The sequence below is a fragment of the Zootoca vivipara genome, chromosome 4, assembly GCF_963506605.1.
Source record: "Zootoca vivipara chromosome 4, rZooViv1.1, whole genome shotgun sequence".
NCBI classification, from domain to species: domain Eukaryota; kingdom Metazoa; phylum Chordata; class Lepidosauria; order Squamata; family Lacertidae; genus Zootoca; species Zootoca vivipara.
In genome coordinates this window covers 78,758,234-78,775,801 of record NC_083279.1, presented here as the reverse complement: position 1 = coordinate 78,775,801, position 17,568 = coordinate 78,758,234, and the positions used below count along the sequence as shown (strand labels likewise).

Sequence of the window (17,568 nt, the reverse complement as noted above, 5' to 3'; positions counted from 1 at the left end):
ATTTACCATCCACTGCATGATCTGGTGACACAGTAAATGCAGGCTGCACAATGAGGTGGACAGGCAGGGAAGGAGAAGCAATTGTAGCAACATTGCACCCCGTGTTAACACTATGCAGAATCCTTTTGCACACGTTCCCAACCCTCTAATTTGGTCATGTAAAGTTAATCTTTTACCCATAGCAGACATGGGCCATTACCTGGTTTTGAAAAGTGAGCAGCGCAGGCAAAAGGTTATACATTTTGTGGACCTCAAAAACTTATGCACAATGTGTGTAAGCTCTTCAAACTTCAAACCTCACATTGCTCCTATTCCTGGGGTGTGAGTGGCAAGAGCATAATGGCAGCTATCTCCCAGTTATATTTAACAAACCGCTGTCTTTTTTTTAAAAAAAGCTTTTGTCTGCAACAATCTACAAATTTTTTACAAATGCTTTGATGGTGACAAATCTTAGTTGCTGCCGCTCATTTCTGATCCTACCAAGCGAAAGCCGCCCCTCCATTCTCTACCTCAAACACTTAACATTCCTTCCCATTTATTATTAACTCTGTTGTCAAATATGACTTTCTGTAGGAATCTCAAGTACAATGTGCTCAGGGTGAGGTAAGGTAGAATGACACAAAATATGCTTTATGCAATTATTTCCACATGCTGGCAGCCTGCTTTGCTACGAAACAAAACCCATGACCTTGTAAATGCACACAGGAAATTGGATGTAATTAAAGCAAATACTTTCCTCTGTGGTAGTTTTATATTAAGAAGTGTGCACATACCAATTTGCACTGAGTCCAGCAGGAAGGGGCTACTTGGTTCATCAGTTCTAAATTACCCTGCCTAAGGCTGTGTACTCACTACATCTTTTGAAGCAATTCAAAGCACATTATTTTCCTCAAATAACCCCCCCCCCCAATTTCCCAATTTATATTAATATGTATTTTATTTATTTTGCTTATTTATTTACAAATTTATTTGTGGTCAGAAGCTATCAAAGTGGTATAAGAACAAGATAAAGAGAGTTAAAATATTAGAAATAAAAAACAGGCTCTAAAAACAATAAAAACACACACTCAACAAACAATAAAATCATTTCTAGATATGTGCAATTAATATTCCATAAAATGACTGGGTCACACTTCAGGAAAAGAATTCTTAAAGAAAAACATCTTCAATAGCCGCCTAAAATCAGTTGCCCATTTATCAACACAAAACAACCCCACAATGTAACTTAGGATGGTGTGTTTTGGGGGGTGGCTTTTTACAGTTGGCACCATAACAACAACAACAACATAATTAGTTACACAGCCTTCCCTGTAAGGTCAAAGGATGGGTTACATCTAAAATAATACCATTCAACACACAGGAAATTGGATGCAATTAAAGCAAATACTTTCCTGTGTAGTAGTTTTATATTAAGAAGTTTGCACATACCAATTTGTACTGATTCCAGTACAATAAAAAGATATTCACTCCCAAAATACCACATAATACATGCACTTCAACAAAACAGATGGTATATAAGAATAGTTCAAACTATACAAGAATAGTTCAAACTTTCAATGATCGCCTAAAGCTTAAAAGAAACAGTGCCTGGTGCACCTTCATCTAGAGGAAATTCCACAGTTTGGGGGCCATTACAGAGAAGGCTCTGTCACCAGCCTTTGTACAACCTCTTTCACCGTCACCACTCTTTGTACAGCCAACAAAGCAACCTTTGTTGAGGATTCTACACTCTTAATTGGTTAACATTCATCCCCGCATTTCTCATTTCTTTCTTTTTCCCCCTGCCATTTTCTCACACTTCCATTGCCTTTTGCCCTCTTGTTTTCTCTCCCAGCAATTTGTCTTGTAATCGCTTTGTTCCCCAGGACACGATCTACCTGTTCTATTTTAAACATGCCTTTGCTACCTATAATTATCTCTCACATTCAGAACTTGGTCCTTGATCCTTTAATTGGCTTCTTTAAAAAAAACAACCACAACACTCTTTGATCCCTTGTACCTTCCTCCATGCCAAATCATTTTCTATTTAAGGACGGCATGCGCACAATCTTTTAATGTATGTATTTACCATTTGATCAGTTTTCCTCCCAACTGCAGTTGGATTCCCTTGTTTAGTTACAGACTAGAAAACTGCCAGGTGAGTCATCAACCGCAAACCTGATGCTCTCACTTTGGGTTATTTAAACCAGAGCTTTCCGAACTGTGTGTTGCGACGCATCAGTGTGTCAAGTTGCAGTGTGTGTGTTTCACAAACGCATGCTTCTCTCAGGGTTGGAAAGGGGTTCGTTTAACCCCCGGTTTGCTAGTAAAACTGAATTACTATGTCACGAAATGATGTAGGTCTAAAAAGTGTGTCACCAACATGAAAAGTTTGGAAAGCTCCAATTTAAACTATTATCCCACCCTTGCATGGGACTTTCTCCTAAACTGGTGGTGGTGGTGCTGCTGCTGCTGCTGCTGCTTTAAAAGCTCAATGTTGATGCCTGGGACCTGGGAAAACTGTATTTATTCCAGTCTTGTTCAGTGAGGGCCCTTCCCCTTCTTCATCTCAGTTGCATTCTTGCTTCTCCAACTAATCCAGTTCTATTTGGAGGCACAGAACTCAGCCAAAGAAGGGACTCGTGGCTTAAGACTCACAATCTTCTTAATGTAGTCCTTCAGCAGTTAACTTCTTTGCCTTTCTTTCTTAATTTCTAACCTTTGCAAAATGACACGGGGGAAGAGGCCTCCAAAGCTGGCATTCCATGCACCGGCCAACACAGAAACCCACATGCAACTGAAATAAGATGATGCCATAATGCAGCCTTCCCCAGCCTCAAAGGTATTTTGGACTACAACTCCCATCAGCCCCAAATGGCACCATGGCTCAGTGGTAGAGCACCTGCGTTGCATGCAGAAGGTCCCAAATTTAGAGGCATCTCCAGGTAGTCCCCTAGGAATGTTCCCTTTCTAAAACACTGTATAACTGCTGCCAGTAGGTGTAGAAAACACTGAGCTTCTTATGTCCCTATGTATATAGGTCATTTGTTATTTTGTACATGTGTACACTTGAGCCATTGGGCATTATCATATACCTCATTTTGTATTTTGCTATTTACCTAAAATTATAGTGCATTGTGCGGTTTTATTTTGGGTCATTTCTGGTCTGTAATAAATTATGAGGACAGTAAAAAGGAGCTTAATGCGGATTAAGCATGCTCAGAAGCCAAAAAACCATTGAGCATTGGAAAAGAAAACTGGGCAACTGGCTGGCTGGTAATGGCTGATGAAGAAGAGGTCATGGCTTCAACAGCCCAGGAGATTTCTAAATGCTACTGATCAGCTGGCAGAAGAGGCTAGCAGGCAGAGAAGACAGGGAGTGCAGAAGAGAAAAGGAGCAGAATAGATGGGTTTTTTTCTCTCTCTACCTCCATTGTCCTGTGCTCAATTTCACTCTTCCCTTTTTCCTGCTCTAGGAGAAATGAGCAAACAAAGAGGCACACAGATATAAAAAAGCAAATATAATGATCTTATTGTCTGAATAGATCATTTATTTCCTGGTTCACACTGAGATATTAGTTTTAACTGTCCCTGAACAAAAAGAGAGCTGAACAAAGAAAGCAATGAAGAAATCCTAGATTTTAATGTGGGCAGCAGTGGACAGCAGAATGTCTACCCCACCCCACCCCAAAAATTAAAGAAAGCAGCAAGCAGAGGCATTATTGCTATTACTAACTCTGTTTCTGACTAGTATAAAATCTTTTTTAATGTAAATTCCAGTCCCTTCTATGATGAATTGAACCTGCAAAGAGTTTTCAGTTGTATCTTCTGCCACCCAAATTCTGGCAGCTTGTTAACTGCATAGAGTAGGCCTTGTAACTTGTGCTGCATGCATGACAAAGCAAGCATAGAGCTGATGCCATACCCTGGACAAATACATTTTCAACAGATCCATCTGTACGGCTGAATGAGCGCATAGGTTAAAAGTTGTATTGATCTGCTTTTTGATCACTTAAACCATTAGCAGTGGTTACAGATGACTCTACTCAATTTGTGTGAGCATCACTGCAGAGAACAGCAGTGATGTGGTCCTCCCCAGATGTTGTTGGACTACAACTCCCATCAGTGGCATGGGATAATGGGAGTTGTAGTTCAGCAGCATCGGGAGCGGCATCATATTGGATACCCCTCTGTTATAAGGTCACGGCCATCCTTCTTCTTAGGTCACTTTCCGTAATAGTTCCTTCCTCCACATATCGCATGTGCAAGGTGGCTGCCATCATGCTATGATGTCATGATCTCCCTCCTTATAGTGCATCATATGCACAGGATGGTGACAAACTCTAAGGTTCTTGCTGCTCCTAATTGCTAACAAAGCACCACCACTAAAGAGCGATGGGGTGCAAATCAAGTTGCAGGTTCGAAGCTGCATGTGATCCAATCATACGCTGCAACTGGGCATCCAGACTGTCACCCCTGAAGTGACAACCAAAGCAGAGTAGAGCCCGCAGAAGACCAGGTGCAGTCAAGTGGGCTCAACTACAACTGAGAGCAGCTTAGTCTTCTCTGTAGAGACCACTGGGTACCACTTTGCCAGGGGGCTGTTCTAACCTGGAGCCAGCCTTGGGTGCCACCTATCTCTGCTTATGGGAAGCTGCAGCTTGGATTGTAATAGCTGACCAGGAAGTGGAGGCAGATGGCCGCTTTCTTGGGCAGGGGGCTGCACTGCATGGTTTCTAGGTACCTCCCAGCTCTGCAGTTTGCACATGGCGTGAAGTTGCATGCAACTGCACCAGTAAATCATGGTGGAAACGTTTCGTAAAAGGTGCTAGAAGAAGAAGAATTTGGATTTGATATCCCGCTTTATCATTACCCAAAGGAGTCTCAAAGCGGCTAACAATCTCCTTTTCCCCTCCTCCCCCACAACAGACACCCTGTGAGGTGGGTGGGGCTGAGAGACTTCAAAGAAGTGTGACTAGCCCAAGGTCACCCAGCAGCTGCATGTGGAGGAGCAGAGACGCGAACCCGGCTCCCCAGATTACGAGTCTACCGCTCTTAACTACTACACCACACTGGCTCTGCAGGAACTGCAGGAAGCCTGGTTTCCACCTTCTATAGAAGGGTAGGGTAAGGTTAAGAACTATCAGTATGAAGCTTTTAATAATACCGCTTGCAATCCCTCCCAAAAGCTCAGCAGGGAAAGGTCTGGGTCACAGAGCAAATGCAGACAGACTCAGAAGTTAAATACATGCCAAACAAAAGGAAAGCAAACCTCATTCATAACTGAGGCCAGAGGGGAACACTGCTAATATTTATGTTGAAGCAGGGACATCCAGAGAGGTCTTTTAAAATGAATGTGCTGCTGCTGCAAACCACTCAACTCTTACATGCTGCCCGTTTTGTGATGCCTTCTGTGTACACATTGGCTCTTTCTGCTAATAAGGGCCAAGATCTCAAGGGCATGGACTGGCTGGATGCAGAGGAGAGGTGGTAGAAGGGAACCCCCAGAGGGAAACAGCTCAGAGCCCAGGAATTGGTGGTGATTGATGACTGAGAAGGTGAGAGGGGGAATCAAATATCCTTGGTTTTGAATCTACCACCATATCCTTGTTTCCATTATCTGTTCCCTAGAAGAGATATCAACAACCTCAGATATGCTGATGACACAACCTTGATGGCAGAAAGTGAGGAGAAATTAAAGAACCTTTTAATGAGGGTGAAAGAGGAGAGCGCAAAATATGGTCTGAAGCTCAACATAAAAAAAAAAAAACAAGATCATGGCCACTGGTCCCATCACCTCCTGGCAAATAGAAGGAGAAGAAATGGAGGCAGTGAGAGATTTTACTTTCTTGGGTTCCATGATCACTGCAGATGGTGACAGCAGTCATGAAATTAAAGGATGCTTGCTTCTTGGGAGAAAAGCAATAACAAACCTAGACAGCATCTTAAAAAGCAGAGACATCACCTTGCCGACAAAGGTCCGTATAGTTAAAGCTATGGTTTTCCCAGTAGTGATGTATGGAAGTGAGAGCTGGACCATAAAGAAGGCTGATCACTGAAGAATTGATGCTTTTGAATTATGGTGCTGGAGGAGACTCTTGAGAGTCCCATGGACTGCAAGAAGATCAAACCTATCCATTCTGAAGGAAATCAGCCCTGAGTGCTCACTGGAAGGACAGATCGTGAAGCTGAGGCTCCAATACTTTGGCCACCTCATGAGAAGAGAAGACTCCCTGGAAAAGAGCCTGATGTTGGGAAAGATGGAGGGCACTAGGAGAAGGGGACGACAGAGGACGAGATGGTTGGACAGTGTTCTCGAAGCTACAAACATGAGTTTGACCAAACTGCGGGAGGCAGTGGAAGACACGAGTGCCTGGCGTGCTCTGGTCCATGGGGTCATGAAGAGTCAGACACGACTAGACGACTAAACAACAACAACAGAGATGATAACACTTAATGCCAGGCAAAAGACCAGGAGCCAGTGTTGTGCAATTGTTTGTTTGTAGCCAAGTCAACTGTTGCAGCCCTGATTTGGCCCACAGAGCCACTTTCCCCGAACCATGCCCACCGGCCTCACACCTAATGTCATATTTGGCCTTGGGTATGGGGTAGTTGGAAACCCTGCTGGATCAGCTATGTGACCAAGTTTCCCACATGAAATCCCATTGCACAGCTGGTCCTTGCAGAAAGCAGGCTGGGGTTCTGCTGATGGGAAGTGACTTCAAGTCTTTTGGATTTGGAATGCGACCATGCAGCTGATCCCTGCAGGAAGCATATGTAGTAGCCTTTATGGCATCTGCGGTTAGTCAAGTCTTGCGACGGCACCAGCATTCATTCACAGTGCATTTGCATTCCGGTCCAGACACACTGTTAGAAACTTCCCTGAGGCATTCTGAATAGCATTTGAGGCAGAGCATTCAAAACAGGAGGCAGCCTGCACCGTAACACCATGCAGTGTTGATTTCCCCATGCACCAGCTCTTAGGAGACAAACTACCCATTTAGAATAATCATGTGGTCAAGACTCTGATGGCGCTTGCCACACCCAACTGCAGGTGGGATGTTGCATGTTTAAAAACTCAAGTGTACCAAAAAGGCTGCTTGCAAGTAGCAAGACTTGGTTGCAATGTAGTCTTCCCATTAAAGGGTTTTTTCAACCTATAAAGAGGATAGTACTTTATACACAACCCTCCACCTGCAGTCTGAGGCAGGGAGGAAGAATCAATGATTACAAAAAGGAGGCTAAATACCAAGCAGGTGTTCATGAAAGTAAAAACAGACCTTTGATATTGTTTGATCTGCGCATCACTATTGCAGAACACTGCCGTATTATATTAAGCCACGCACACACCAGACTAAAAAGGTAGCATTGAATCTCTGCATCTAATTGGCACCAGACATTTGAGGTGATACCTTGTAAGAAGTAAGCATTATCATTTGAAGAACTCATTATCCTCAATCTGTTACCCATTTTATAATTTCATAATGCGAACACTTGAACCGACAGCATAATATACTCTTTATATAGGTGTGTCATTTCTGATTCAGAGTTGATCCACTGAAATTAAAATTGCCGTTAATTGCAGAGGGCCTACTCTGAGTAGTCTGTTGACTACAACCCATTGGGTGGAATCCTATGTAGTGCTAAGGAGACTGTTCTGCTAGCAAGCAGAAATGCTTGAACAATCTCTCATCCCCCTGGACACTGTTCTGCGGGATCGCCCAACCCTTCAGAGTGGATTTGATGCAAGAACAAGAGGCAGAGAGAGGTGAAGCCCCATTGCACTAGCAGGAGTCCTTGCAGGGTTTTCCGCTAGTGAAACTGGTGTTTGAATCTGGCCCATTATATTGCAAGTATTGTATTATTACAGCTGTCTGAATCGGGTGAGAGACAGTATATGGGCATTTCGCTCTCTATGCTGACAAATCATGACAAATCACCCAAACTCATGTCTATTCTGCTAAACATGAGAGACTAACGTGGGTTGATTCCCTACCGCTAGAAGACAAAATCCTCATCGGACATGGAGTGACAAGTCTGTTATCCCCAGGCTGTTTACAGTTTTTCATATTGATTTCCCAAGTTCAACCCGAGAGCCACATTATTCAAGGGGAAATCACTTCCAAGCATTCATGAAGCCATCCCAGCATACTTCAGAACTCAACTGACGCTGTGGCCCACCATTTTGGCCAACTCTGGAAATCACATCATGGGTTCAGTTCAAATGTAGCAATAAGTCATGGCTTGTGCCCAAATATGACTCCAGGTTTAACAGGAGGGGCTTATCAAATATGCCATCTAGGGGCCTTTCCTACACCACTGCCCCACTGGCACCACCTGGCACCAACAGAGACCAGTAGCACACCATTCAAAAGTCCTGCAATGTCCCCAAGTTAGTGTTACTCCAAGGCAACATCGGAAATGTAAATGGTGGTTCCTGCACCTCCAATTAAATTTCCCATAATGCCCCAGAGAGACAAAACATGGGGGTATTGTGTGAAATTAAATGGTGGATCCCTAATCCAGTTGCCTGCTGCTTGTTATCAGCGGCAGATAAAGAGGAATCCAGGGAAGGCCTCAGGAATGAGCCTTGCTAGAGCCCTGGGGCTCAAGAAGCTATAAAGCAATGCTAAGTGGTGACACAGGGCCTGTCTGTGCTAACCAAGGTTTAAAGTGGGGTTTTCAAATGTCTCTCACATAGAGGTAAGCCATGGTTTGTGTGGCTTTCTTCCCAAACAATAGACACTGAGGGCCATGGTAACCATTGGTTTAGATGTAACACACAAGCCACAGTTTGCTCAAACAGCTGTTCAGCAGCCATGGTTTGTTGGATAGAGTTATCAGGCTTTGCAAACCATGATTTGCTGTTATGTATGAACTATCAAGTTGTGAATTTTCCATTGCTCACAAAAGCAACACATTTGGACAGTAGAATTTATTTCTACTGAGATATAAAACTGGTGTTCCAAAAGAATGCTATGGCCCTGATTCAAGGAAAGTAAACATGTTTAAGCTTAAGTCAAAATGAAATAAACGGGATGCTAAGTTAGTAATGACTAGCTTCTCCCATTGATTCATTCATCCTATTGATTTAAATGAGACTTAAGTGCAGTGGACTTCCTCTGGATCGGCAGTAGGGGCCTTTGAGACACAAATTCTACTGCGGAGTTGGTGCTGAGCTGTTGCAAAGAATGCAAATGTAACTCCCCGAATAATGCATCCATAGAAGGAAAAACACATTTTCCCAACCGTGACGAGTTCTGTTTTGTAGTTGGGAAATGCACCCTCTACCTCCTGAATGGGCACATCCATTGCTGCGACAGCTGGCACAGCAATGTAAAGACTTGGAAAAACAACTCATTCTATTGTGTCAAAGAAAAAATGAAATTAGACCAATTGGGGGGAGAGTTCATGGACACCCTAGAAGCCACATGATGCTCCTAGATTGACACTGGAGGCCCAAGTGGCTTCTGTGGCACCGCATGCCTTTTGCCAGCCCAGGTAACTTTACCCTTGCGCACACAAGCCCACAAAGTTAGAAGACTAGCACTATACTGGGAAGTACAGACAGCAAAAAAATTCCCATTAGCTAAATAAGGATAATGGCTTTGCACCATCAGGTCGCCTAGCATTTATAGCTCAATTTTGCAAACTTTGAAAAGGGACACTGTAATTACTGCTTTGATACAACAATATTTTGACATCCCCTGGATGGAGATCACAAAGGACTGGAACAGCATTTATTTATTTGAATCAATATTAATGGTGTCAACATCTGACCTCTAAATTTTTTTGCAAGCCTCAAGTGATGTGTTGTTGTTTTTTTGGGGGGGGGAGGAAATGCACTTTGCAACCACCTAGTGTGATATTGACAACAGCTTATTTTTAGAGAACTTAAAAGAGCCGGGAAGGAAAGGATGCATGCCACTGCTCTCTGTGGCTTCAACGAAAAAGAGTTGTAAGCATCTTAGAGTATAATTTAAATTTAAATCAATGTGTAGCCTCTTATTATGGTCATTTGGTGGCACTAAAGCATGGGCGGGAAACCCCGGACCCTCTAGATGTTGACAGACTTCAACTGCCAGCAACCTGAGCCAGCATGGACAATGGGTAGGGCTGATGGGAGAGAGACTCCAGCAACATCTGGAGGGCACTGGCTTTGGGAAACACTGACCAGCGTGAGGGTTGGAGGTGGAATTTTTTCGGTACACTTTTCGCAGTTGACTAAATCAGTTTGATGTTGGGACTGCAACTATTAGTCAGATTGGGCACATTCTGTGATCTGCCATGAAATTTCAGTCCCCAAAAGCATGTACATAAATAAGGATTGTGTGTTAAAAAAAAACCCCACATATAGAAAAGGTGTATATGGGGGGGGGGGAGAGAGAGACACTTGAAATGCATTGAAAACGCACATTTTATAGCATGTACAAAATGCATACAAAGGGAGCAATTCAACGGCACACTCCTTCAATTGTTCCATCAGTGCAAATATTTTGGCTTTACCAATGGAACGATCCTGCCTCTGGCCTCTGCACTCTTCTGGGGGTTATCCAGAGCCCCCAGAGCTAATTTGGGTGGGTGGGGGCGCATGAGGGGAGGGGAGGGAGGGTGTCCTGATGCACAACCGTGGCGCACACGCAAAACTGGTCATAGTCCTGTCCTGCCAGTCACAGCAGAGCTCAATGGAGGGAGAAGTCAGCCAACCAGCCAAGTCTCGGGGGGGGGGGTACTTGCCTGGAGGCAGAGTTCATATACAAGGTCCAGTTCAGTCCTAAGGTCAGGAGTATCTCAGTTCACCTAGTCAGACAATCCGGGCTCAAGAAAGCCGAGGGTCCAAGGTCACGAGAAGCAAGAAGCAGCAAGGTTTGATCAAGAATCACAAATGTTGTTTCCAGCAACTGACTAAGGCTAGAAACCCTGCTTAAGGAAGTTGGAGCCAGCTGGTTCTCATCAGGAGCAAGAAGGCTCCTGATCATCAGCAGGTGGAATGACTTTGCCTTCTGCTCCTTCAGGTTGCTGCTCAGCAGGTGAAGCCAACTCCTGGCCCATGACACAACTGCTGGTTCCAGCTAGCGCACCTACTTAGTGGAATCTGGCCCATAACATGTAATGGTTCGTGGGGGAATCCCGGGGGGGAAGGGCATGCATGTGAGGCAAGGTGGGTGAGTAGCAACGTTGTGCAGTGATGTTCGTTGCCATGTCACAGCACCACACCTACTGACGTGAATGAAATTCAGTGCTGCAACATGCCAGAACATCAGCCAAAAAGCCTCCGTTCGTAACACAGCAGGTACTGCCGTGTGAAAGGGACATCAGAAAATGGGACAGAATTGCTAGCTTACACAATATTCCCTCCACCTGAATATACTCCTAAGCACCTCTGAAATTTTTGCAACCTAGGCAAGTTGCCTAGCCTGCCTCTATTGTTGGGCCAGCTCTGGTCTGAGATCTGCTTATCTGAAACATTTCTGCTTTGAAAACTGAAACGCTCAAGGAAGCCAGCAAAGATAAAAAAATAAAAAATAAAAACCACAATCACCAAAAATATAGCAATTGAAAGAAGAAGAGTCAGCAGAATTAAGCAATGTATCAGGCATGCCATCAGTTTGGGCCCACACACATTCCAGGAGGCTGCCAAATGACCCTGAAGACAGACAGTGGAACCATGGAAGCTAGCAGCAGTGGCATACGAGGAAGTGACCAACTGCCTCAGATCCTTCACATTTTACATCACAGCATTGTCATGATTACAGGAATAAAACAGGCTTCCTCAACCTCGGCCCTCCAGATGTTTTTGGCCTATAACTCCCATGATCCCTAGCTAGCAGGACCAGTGGTCGGGGATGACGGGAACTGTAGTCTCAAAACATCTGGAGGGCCAAGGTTGAGGAAGCCAGGGTTAAACACATTAACTTGGGAATAAGCAGCATTATGTTTTAGAAAAGGGTATGTTTTTAAAGTAAAACTAATAAGATGATGAGCATCTGATATGTAACCATGGACATGCCTGGTTAGCCTTTCCCCAGGTATAAAATTTATTTATTTATTTTTAAAGAAAAAAAGAAAAAGGATGCATTGGCAATTGACGTTAGCCCCAGTAGACTCCCATCACCTGCTGCTCTCTGGGTGGTCATCTGCCAATGGGGCTGGGCTTGTGGGGCCAGGATTTTGATTCCAAATCCAGCCTAAGCTGCACCACTGTATAAGCAAGGACTAAATCTCAGTGGCAGAGACCATTGATTGTTTCAAACACTAGGTTCAAACTTCAGTGAGAAATCCCATTAGCAGCTGCTGGGCAGACTAAAGAATACTGGGTAGCAAAGACCAGTAGTGTGATTTCAGTAAAAGGGAATACTTCTTTACATTAGTCCACTGTTTGAACAAATACCTCTTTGAGTTTCATCAAAGAATTGCAAGGAACAGCTAAGGAACAAGTGAGGAACATTAAAAGGCATGTAGCCCAACATAGGTATCATGGACACAGCCAAATTCCGGAACTAGGGAGGAGAGAAATTTCTGTCATTCCCCAGAACAGATACTAAACTGTATGTGCACTGACCAGAGACGCAACAGCAAGTTTCAATGCAGGTACAGCAGTGTTTTTCAAATGACTTTGCAGATGCAAGTAGTGAACAGATGCCCTTAGCAGACTGTGCTTCCCCGAAATATATTTCATGAGAAAACTCTCCCAAATGCATGCGTTAAACAAACCCAGGCTGATTTGCTGTGTTTCCTTGCGTCAACCCTAGAGAGGAGCACACCTCCTAGGAACCTCATAAAAAGGTAAAGGGGCCCCTGACCATCAGGTCCAGTCATGTCTGACTCTGGGGATGCGGCGCTCATCTCGCTCTATAGGCCGAGGGAGCCGGCGTTTGTCCGCAGACAGCTTCCGGGTCATGTGGCCAGCATGACAAAGCTGCTTCTGGCGAACCAGAGCAGCGCACGGAAACGCCGTTTACCTTCCCGCCGGAGCGGTCCCTATTTATCTACTTGCACTTTGATGTGCTTTCGAACTGCTAGGTGGGCAGGAGCTGGGACCGAGCAACGGGAGCTCACCCCGTTGCAGGGATTCGAACCGCCGACCTTCTGATCAGCAAGCCCTAAACTCTGTGGTTTAACCCACAGCGCCACCTGGTATCTTCTCTCAAATCTCCTGCCTACAACACCTCCACCACCAATATATTTTGGGTGTTACCCGTAAGCTCCTGAAATGTGACCTGGGGACAAAGATGCAAGCTAGATGTATGAAGTTCGAAAGCATAAGAGGAACGAAAGTCAGTGGCAGAACACATGCTTGATGCATATAAAATCATAGGTATAGTCCATGGGTGGTGAATCTTTTTTCAGGCTGAGGGCCACATTCGCTTTTGGGGCAACTTTATAGGGGCCACATCCCAGTGGTGGGCGGGACCAGAGGCAGAAGTAGGTGGGGCAACCAATATAAGTTCTACCTTAGTACATGATGTGGTTCCTACACACCCACAGCTGTCTAGTGTCCATCCAGACAAGCAAGAGGAATTATCAATATTTCAGGGACATATTCCAGCCAGGCAAAAACATGTGGGGTGTGAAGCAGAGCCAGTTAGGGGTATGGCCTGGAGAGAGGTCCGACGACCATATGGAGAAGGTTGGAGGGGTCCTGAGTCTGAGGTTCCACACCCTTAGTATTACCCTGGCATTTCCACTTAAGTTCTAATTTATTAAACTGTGATGGAAGTACTGGCAAAGGGAGTCTTACCACAAGGCAAGGTGAGGTAACCCCTTCTGTTGGCATCTTTTGGATGCCATGAAAGGCAATAGAGAGGGATGCAGGCAGATGGCTTTTATTGTCTGAAACAGAAACAGATCACTCTCAGCTAACATGGGGCATGTTGGAAAATTCGTCTCCAAAGATCCCTGCAAAATGAATAGGAGCGGCACAAGAAATAGGCTCTTTGCAGCTCATGTCCATTTCACTGGCCTCGTACATGATAACCTCCCAAAGGATTGTGTTCTGTGTTCTGGAATTGTGTTCTGGATTTGCTGCCTCCCAACCCCAAAATGCCCCAAAGCAACCTAGGGCCAGGCCTACAATTAGGCAGAGTGAGGTGCCTGCTTTAGGCTGCAGATGCTGGGGGAACAGGGAGCTGCAGCGTAGCATAGCAGGACAGAGCTGCCCAGCACCACCCAAGCAAGAGATGGGGAACCTGTGGTCCAGGGTGGAGAAAGCCCAGGACCCAGGAAAAGGATAAACACACACACATGCATACTGCCATGGCTTAGATCAAAATCAGAGCTGCTCTAAAGTAAAATCAAAACTATCCAGGAGAAAGATGCAAAGGAAGGAAGGGGCAAGTTCTGTTAGACAAGCTTCAATATCTCTTCACCAAGTCCTCAGATATTCACATGCAGAATGTGCACAGAGAGAATACTGGGAATGAGAGAGAAACTTGATTCAGCTTGCACTGAAAGGCAAACCTACCTAATTTTCACTTTCCAGAACAACATAGGAACCAAAACACAACCACCCTTCAAAATCCACACTTCTCCGGATTTTGCAATTACAGTTATCCAGCCAAGCAATGCATACTAGCTAGCTAGCTATCTGTGAAAGTAACATTTTAAAGTGCATTACATTTGTGAGAATTGCTTTGCTAAACTGTGCACATTAGAAAAAAATCGCATACCGCTAAGACTTGCATATCAGGAGAAAATCACATTAATATGACGGTGAATCTTCATGAAGCCTTTGCTGAAATAAATAAATAAATTGCAAAGTGGTACAAAAATGTGGAGAACTGGATTTGGACTTGTTACAGGTAGGTAGCCGTGTTGGTCTGAGTCGAAGCAAAATAAAAAAATTCCTTCAGTAGCACCTTAAAGACCAACTAAGTTTTTATTTTGGTATGAGCTTTCGTGTGCATGCACACTTCTTCAGATACACTGGAAACGGAAGTGTCAGACCCTTATATATATACAGAGGGTGGTGGGGGTGGGTGGGAATGGGTGACGGGCTGATGGATGAATTTGGACTTATTAGCAAGGCAGCAGTCACGGGATGCACGGGTCTGGATGAAGGAGCACGAACGTCATCAAATGCCTGGTCATCAATTGCCTGAGATAGAGAGCAATGGTATTGTGTGCGCATACACACACAATTTAGGATACAGGTCGTCATAAACACACACACACACACACACACACACACGAAGTTAGGCCATCTGTCCTTAGAATAGTCCTCATTGATCTATATGTGCATATGTGACCGCTGATCTACCGTATATGTGACATTGACCTATGTGCGCATTGATCTGTATTTGCATATATGCATTTTTGCATTTAGTGTGCAAGGTTGTGCATGTTTTAATGCAGATTATGTGTATAATTACTGGGATCAGAGCAGGATAATTTAACCACCTCTCCCGCTGCTGCAGGTCTGGAGGAAAATCCCTCCTCTGAATCTACTGTTTACATCTGGAAGGAAAAGGAACACCGGGTGCACTAGTTATATACCCAAAACAGCGCACTGGTGGGTTTATGCTGACCTCTCCGCCAGTCAGTGCTGCCTTTCCTATTGCTGCTGCTGGCTGACAGTTGACAGGTTTCGTATTTTATTCAATTTGCGAACCGGCCAGCGGACAGAGCGGCAGGCAAGCGCAAGACATTAAAAAGAAAAGGGAAAAAAAAAGCAAACGAGCCGGGTGTTTTAAAAAGCACGAGCGCGCACTGCAGCGAAAATCCCCGGGCCGGTTTGCAAGGGTCAATCCGGCATCAGGCCAGGCCACGAGCAGAATCCTCCCTCTCCCTGGAGGACGCTAAAAGCGAAACTGGAAACCGATCAATCCGGAGCAGATTGGCAATGACCCTTTCTCCCTCCCTCTGCCGCCCATCATATCATCTGCCTTTCCGAAGAGCTGGCTGGCCGTGCAGCTCTTTTGATCCCGTCCCCCACCCCCACCCCCAAGAATGCCCTGGCCGCTGACCTCATCCAACGAGGCGGGCAGGAAGGTTAATGATGTCACGAATCCCCAACCCGGTCGCCATGAAATATGCATGGAATGAGCCTCGCGCTTTCTCTCTATCGATATAAATATGAAATGGAAAGCTCGCGCAGGGAAGAAGCGAGAGGCGGCTTGCTGCTGCGCAGTGGAGGCGGCGGCGGCTCGGGGATAATAAAGACGCGGAGGAGGAGGAGTGGGGGGCTTCGGGGGCACTTCTCCCTCCCTCCCTTCGCTTCGCACCCCCCCGACCTCCCCCCACCCCCCTTACCAGCGGCGGAGTGGATCTTGGTTTTCCTCTGCAAGGACATCTTCAGCGCCTTGTCGAGGCCGCTGGGGTTCGGCATGCTGCAGCAGCCTGGCGCACCGCGGCTCAGCAGCGCCCAGGCAGAGGCGGGAGAGGAGCCCGGCGGCCGCCTAAGGCTGCGGCAGCGGCAGCTGCAGGAGGAGAAGCGGCGGCGGCGGCGGCGGCAGTGACGACCCCGCCATCCACTCCTGGCCGCTCGCTGCCTCGCGCGCGCTGCCTTCTACCGCGCGCACTCGGCGGCGGCGGCGGCGGCTGCAACGACGCCTCCCCTGCGGCTGGCGGGCGCTTTGGCCTCGCTCCTTGAGGGAGCTGCTCAGCCCGCGCGCAGCTTTGGCCTCGGCTCGGCTCTCAGCTGCGGCTCTGCGAAGGGCGAGCCGGAAAGAGGGGGGAGAGCGGGAGCTATAGGGCAGCGCCACCAGCCACCTCTGCAGGGAGAGAGAGGGGGCCTGGCCGAATGGAAGACTGGGGCTGGTGGTCCTCGCGGCACGCGCCGACTCGCCGCCCGCAACGTCCCGGCAGCTGCAGAGCAAGGTCTCCGGCCACCAGGGCGCACGTGGCCTCATAAACAGCCTCCTGCGCGAGGCGGGGAGTTTGGCGGGAAACGCGCTCGCTGCACGTGGGAAAAGTGGCCTTTGGGTGAGGGAAGCGTGCCCTTGCTGCGGGTAGTGGCGGCGGCTGCAGGTCGTGCCCGGCAAGAGGGCCAGAGAGCTGGCGAAGAGCAGTCGCTGGCCAATGTTTTGTGAATATATATATATATATATATATATATATATATATATATATATATATATATATATATATATATATATATTATTTATTAAAGTCGTACTCCGTCCTTCATCCGAAGATCGTAGGGCGGTTCGCAACAGAAATAATTCAGTAGGAGAACACAAAAGTTCTGGCCCTTAGATGCTCAAAGAGCGAATTGTCTCCAGCAGGGGTACCAACTTGGTAGATAATAGATCACAAGACCCACAGCATTTAATGGCAATACCCATCAACTTTCATAAGTGGGGTTTTTCCTTTGCAGACCGGTGTGCTATCTCTCCGCTTCATGTTTGTGGAAAATACTCGTGCAATGATACAAATTAGATTTATTGTTTCACCAAACAGGTTAATTACAGTGGTAGCAATTGGGTCTCTACAGCCACAGCACGCACAGTAACTCTCCAATGGCACACTCTTCCATTGTCTCTTGAGACAGACGATGCCAACAAAATAAATAAATAGATAAATAGTTACAATAAATAACTAATGAACTGTTTGTAAAATGAAATGGACAGCAGAAACTATACTGCTCGC

General features: G+C 45.9%; 1 protein-coding gene across 2 annotated transcripts in view; it reads right to left on the bottom strand.

Annotated features, from left to right (window-relative positions):
- ATP8A2 (ATPase phospholipid transporting 8A2) overlaps window positions 1–16,321 on the bottom strand; it is a 333,748-nt gene extending 317,427 nt beyond the window's left edge. For both annotated transcript variants that reach the window (XM_060273822.1, XM_060273823.1), the window contains exon 1: window positions 16,231–16,321. In XM_060273822.1, coding sequence (XP_060129805.1) covers window positions 16,231–16,306 — 76 coding nt within the window. In that variant the 5' untranslated portion in view covers window positions 16,307–16,321. The remainder of the gene's footprint in view (window positions 1–16,230) is intronic.
- Window positions 16,322–17,568: the final 1,247 nt, after the last annotated feature.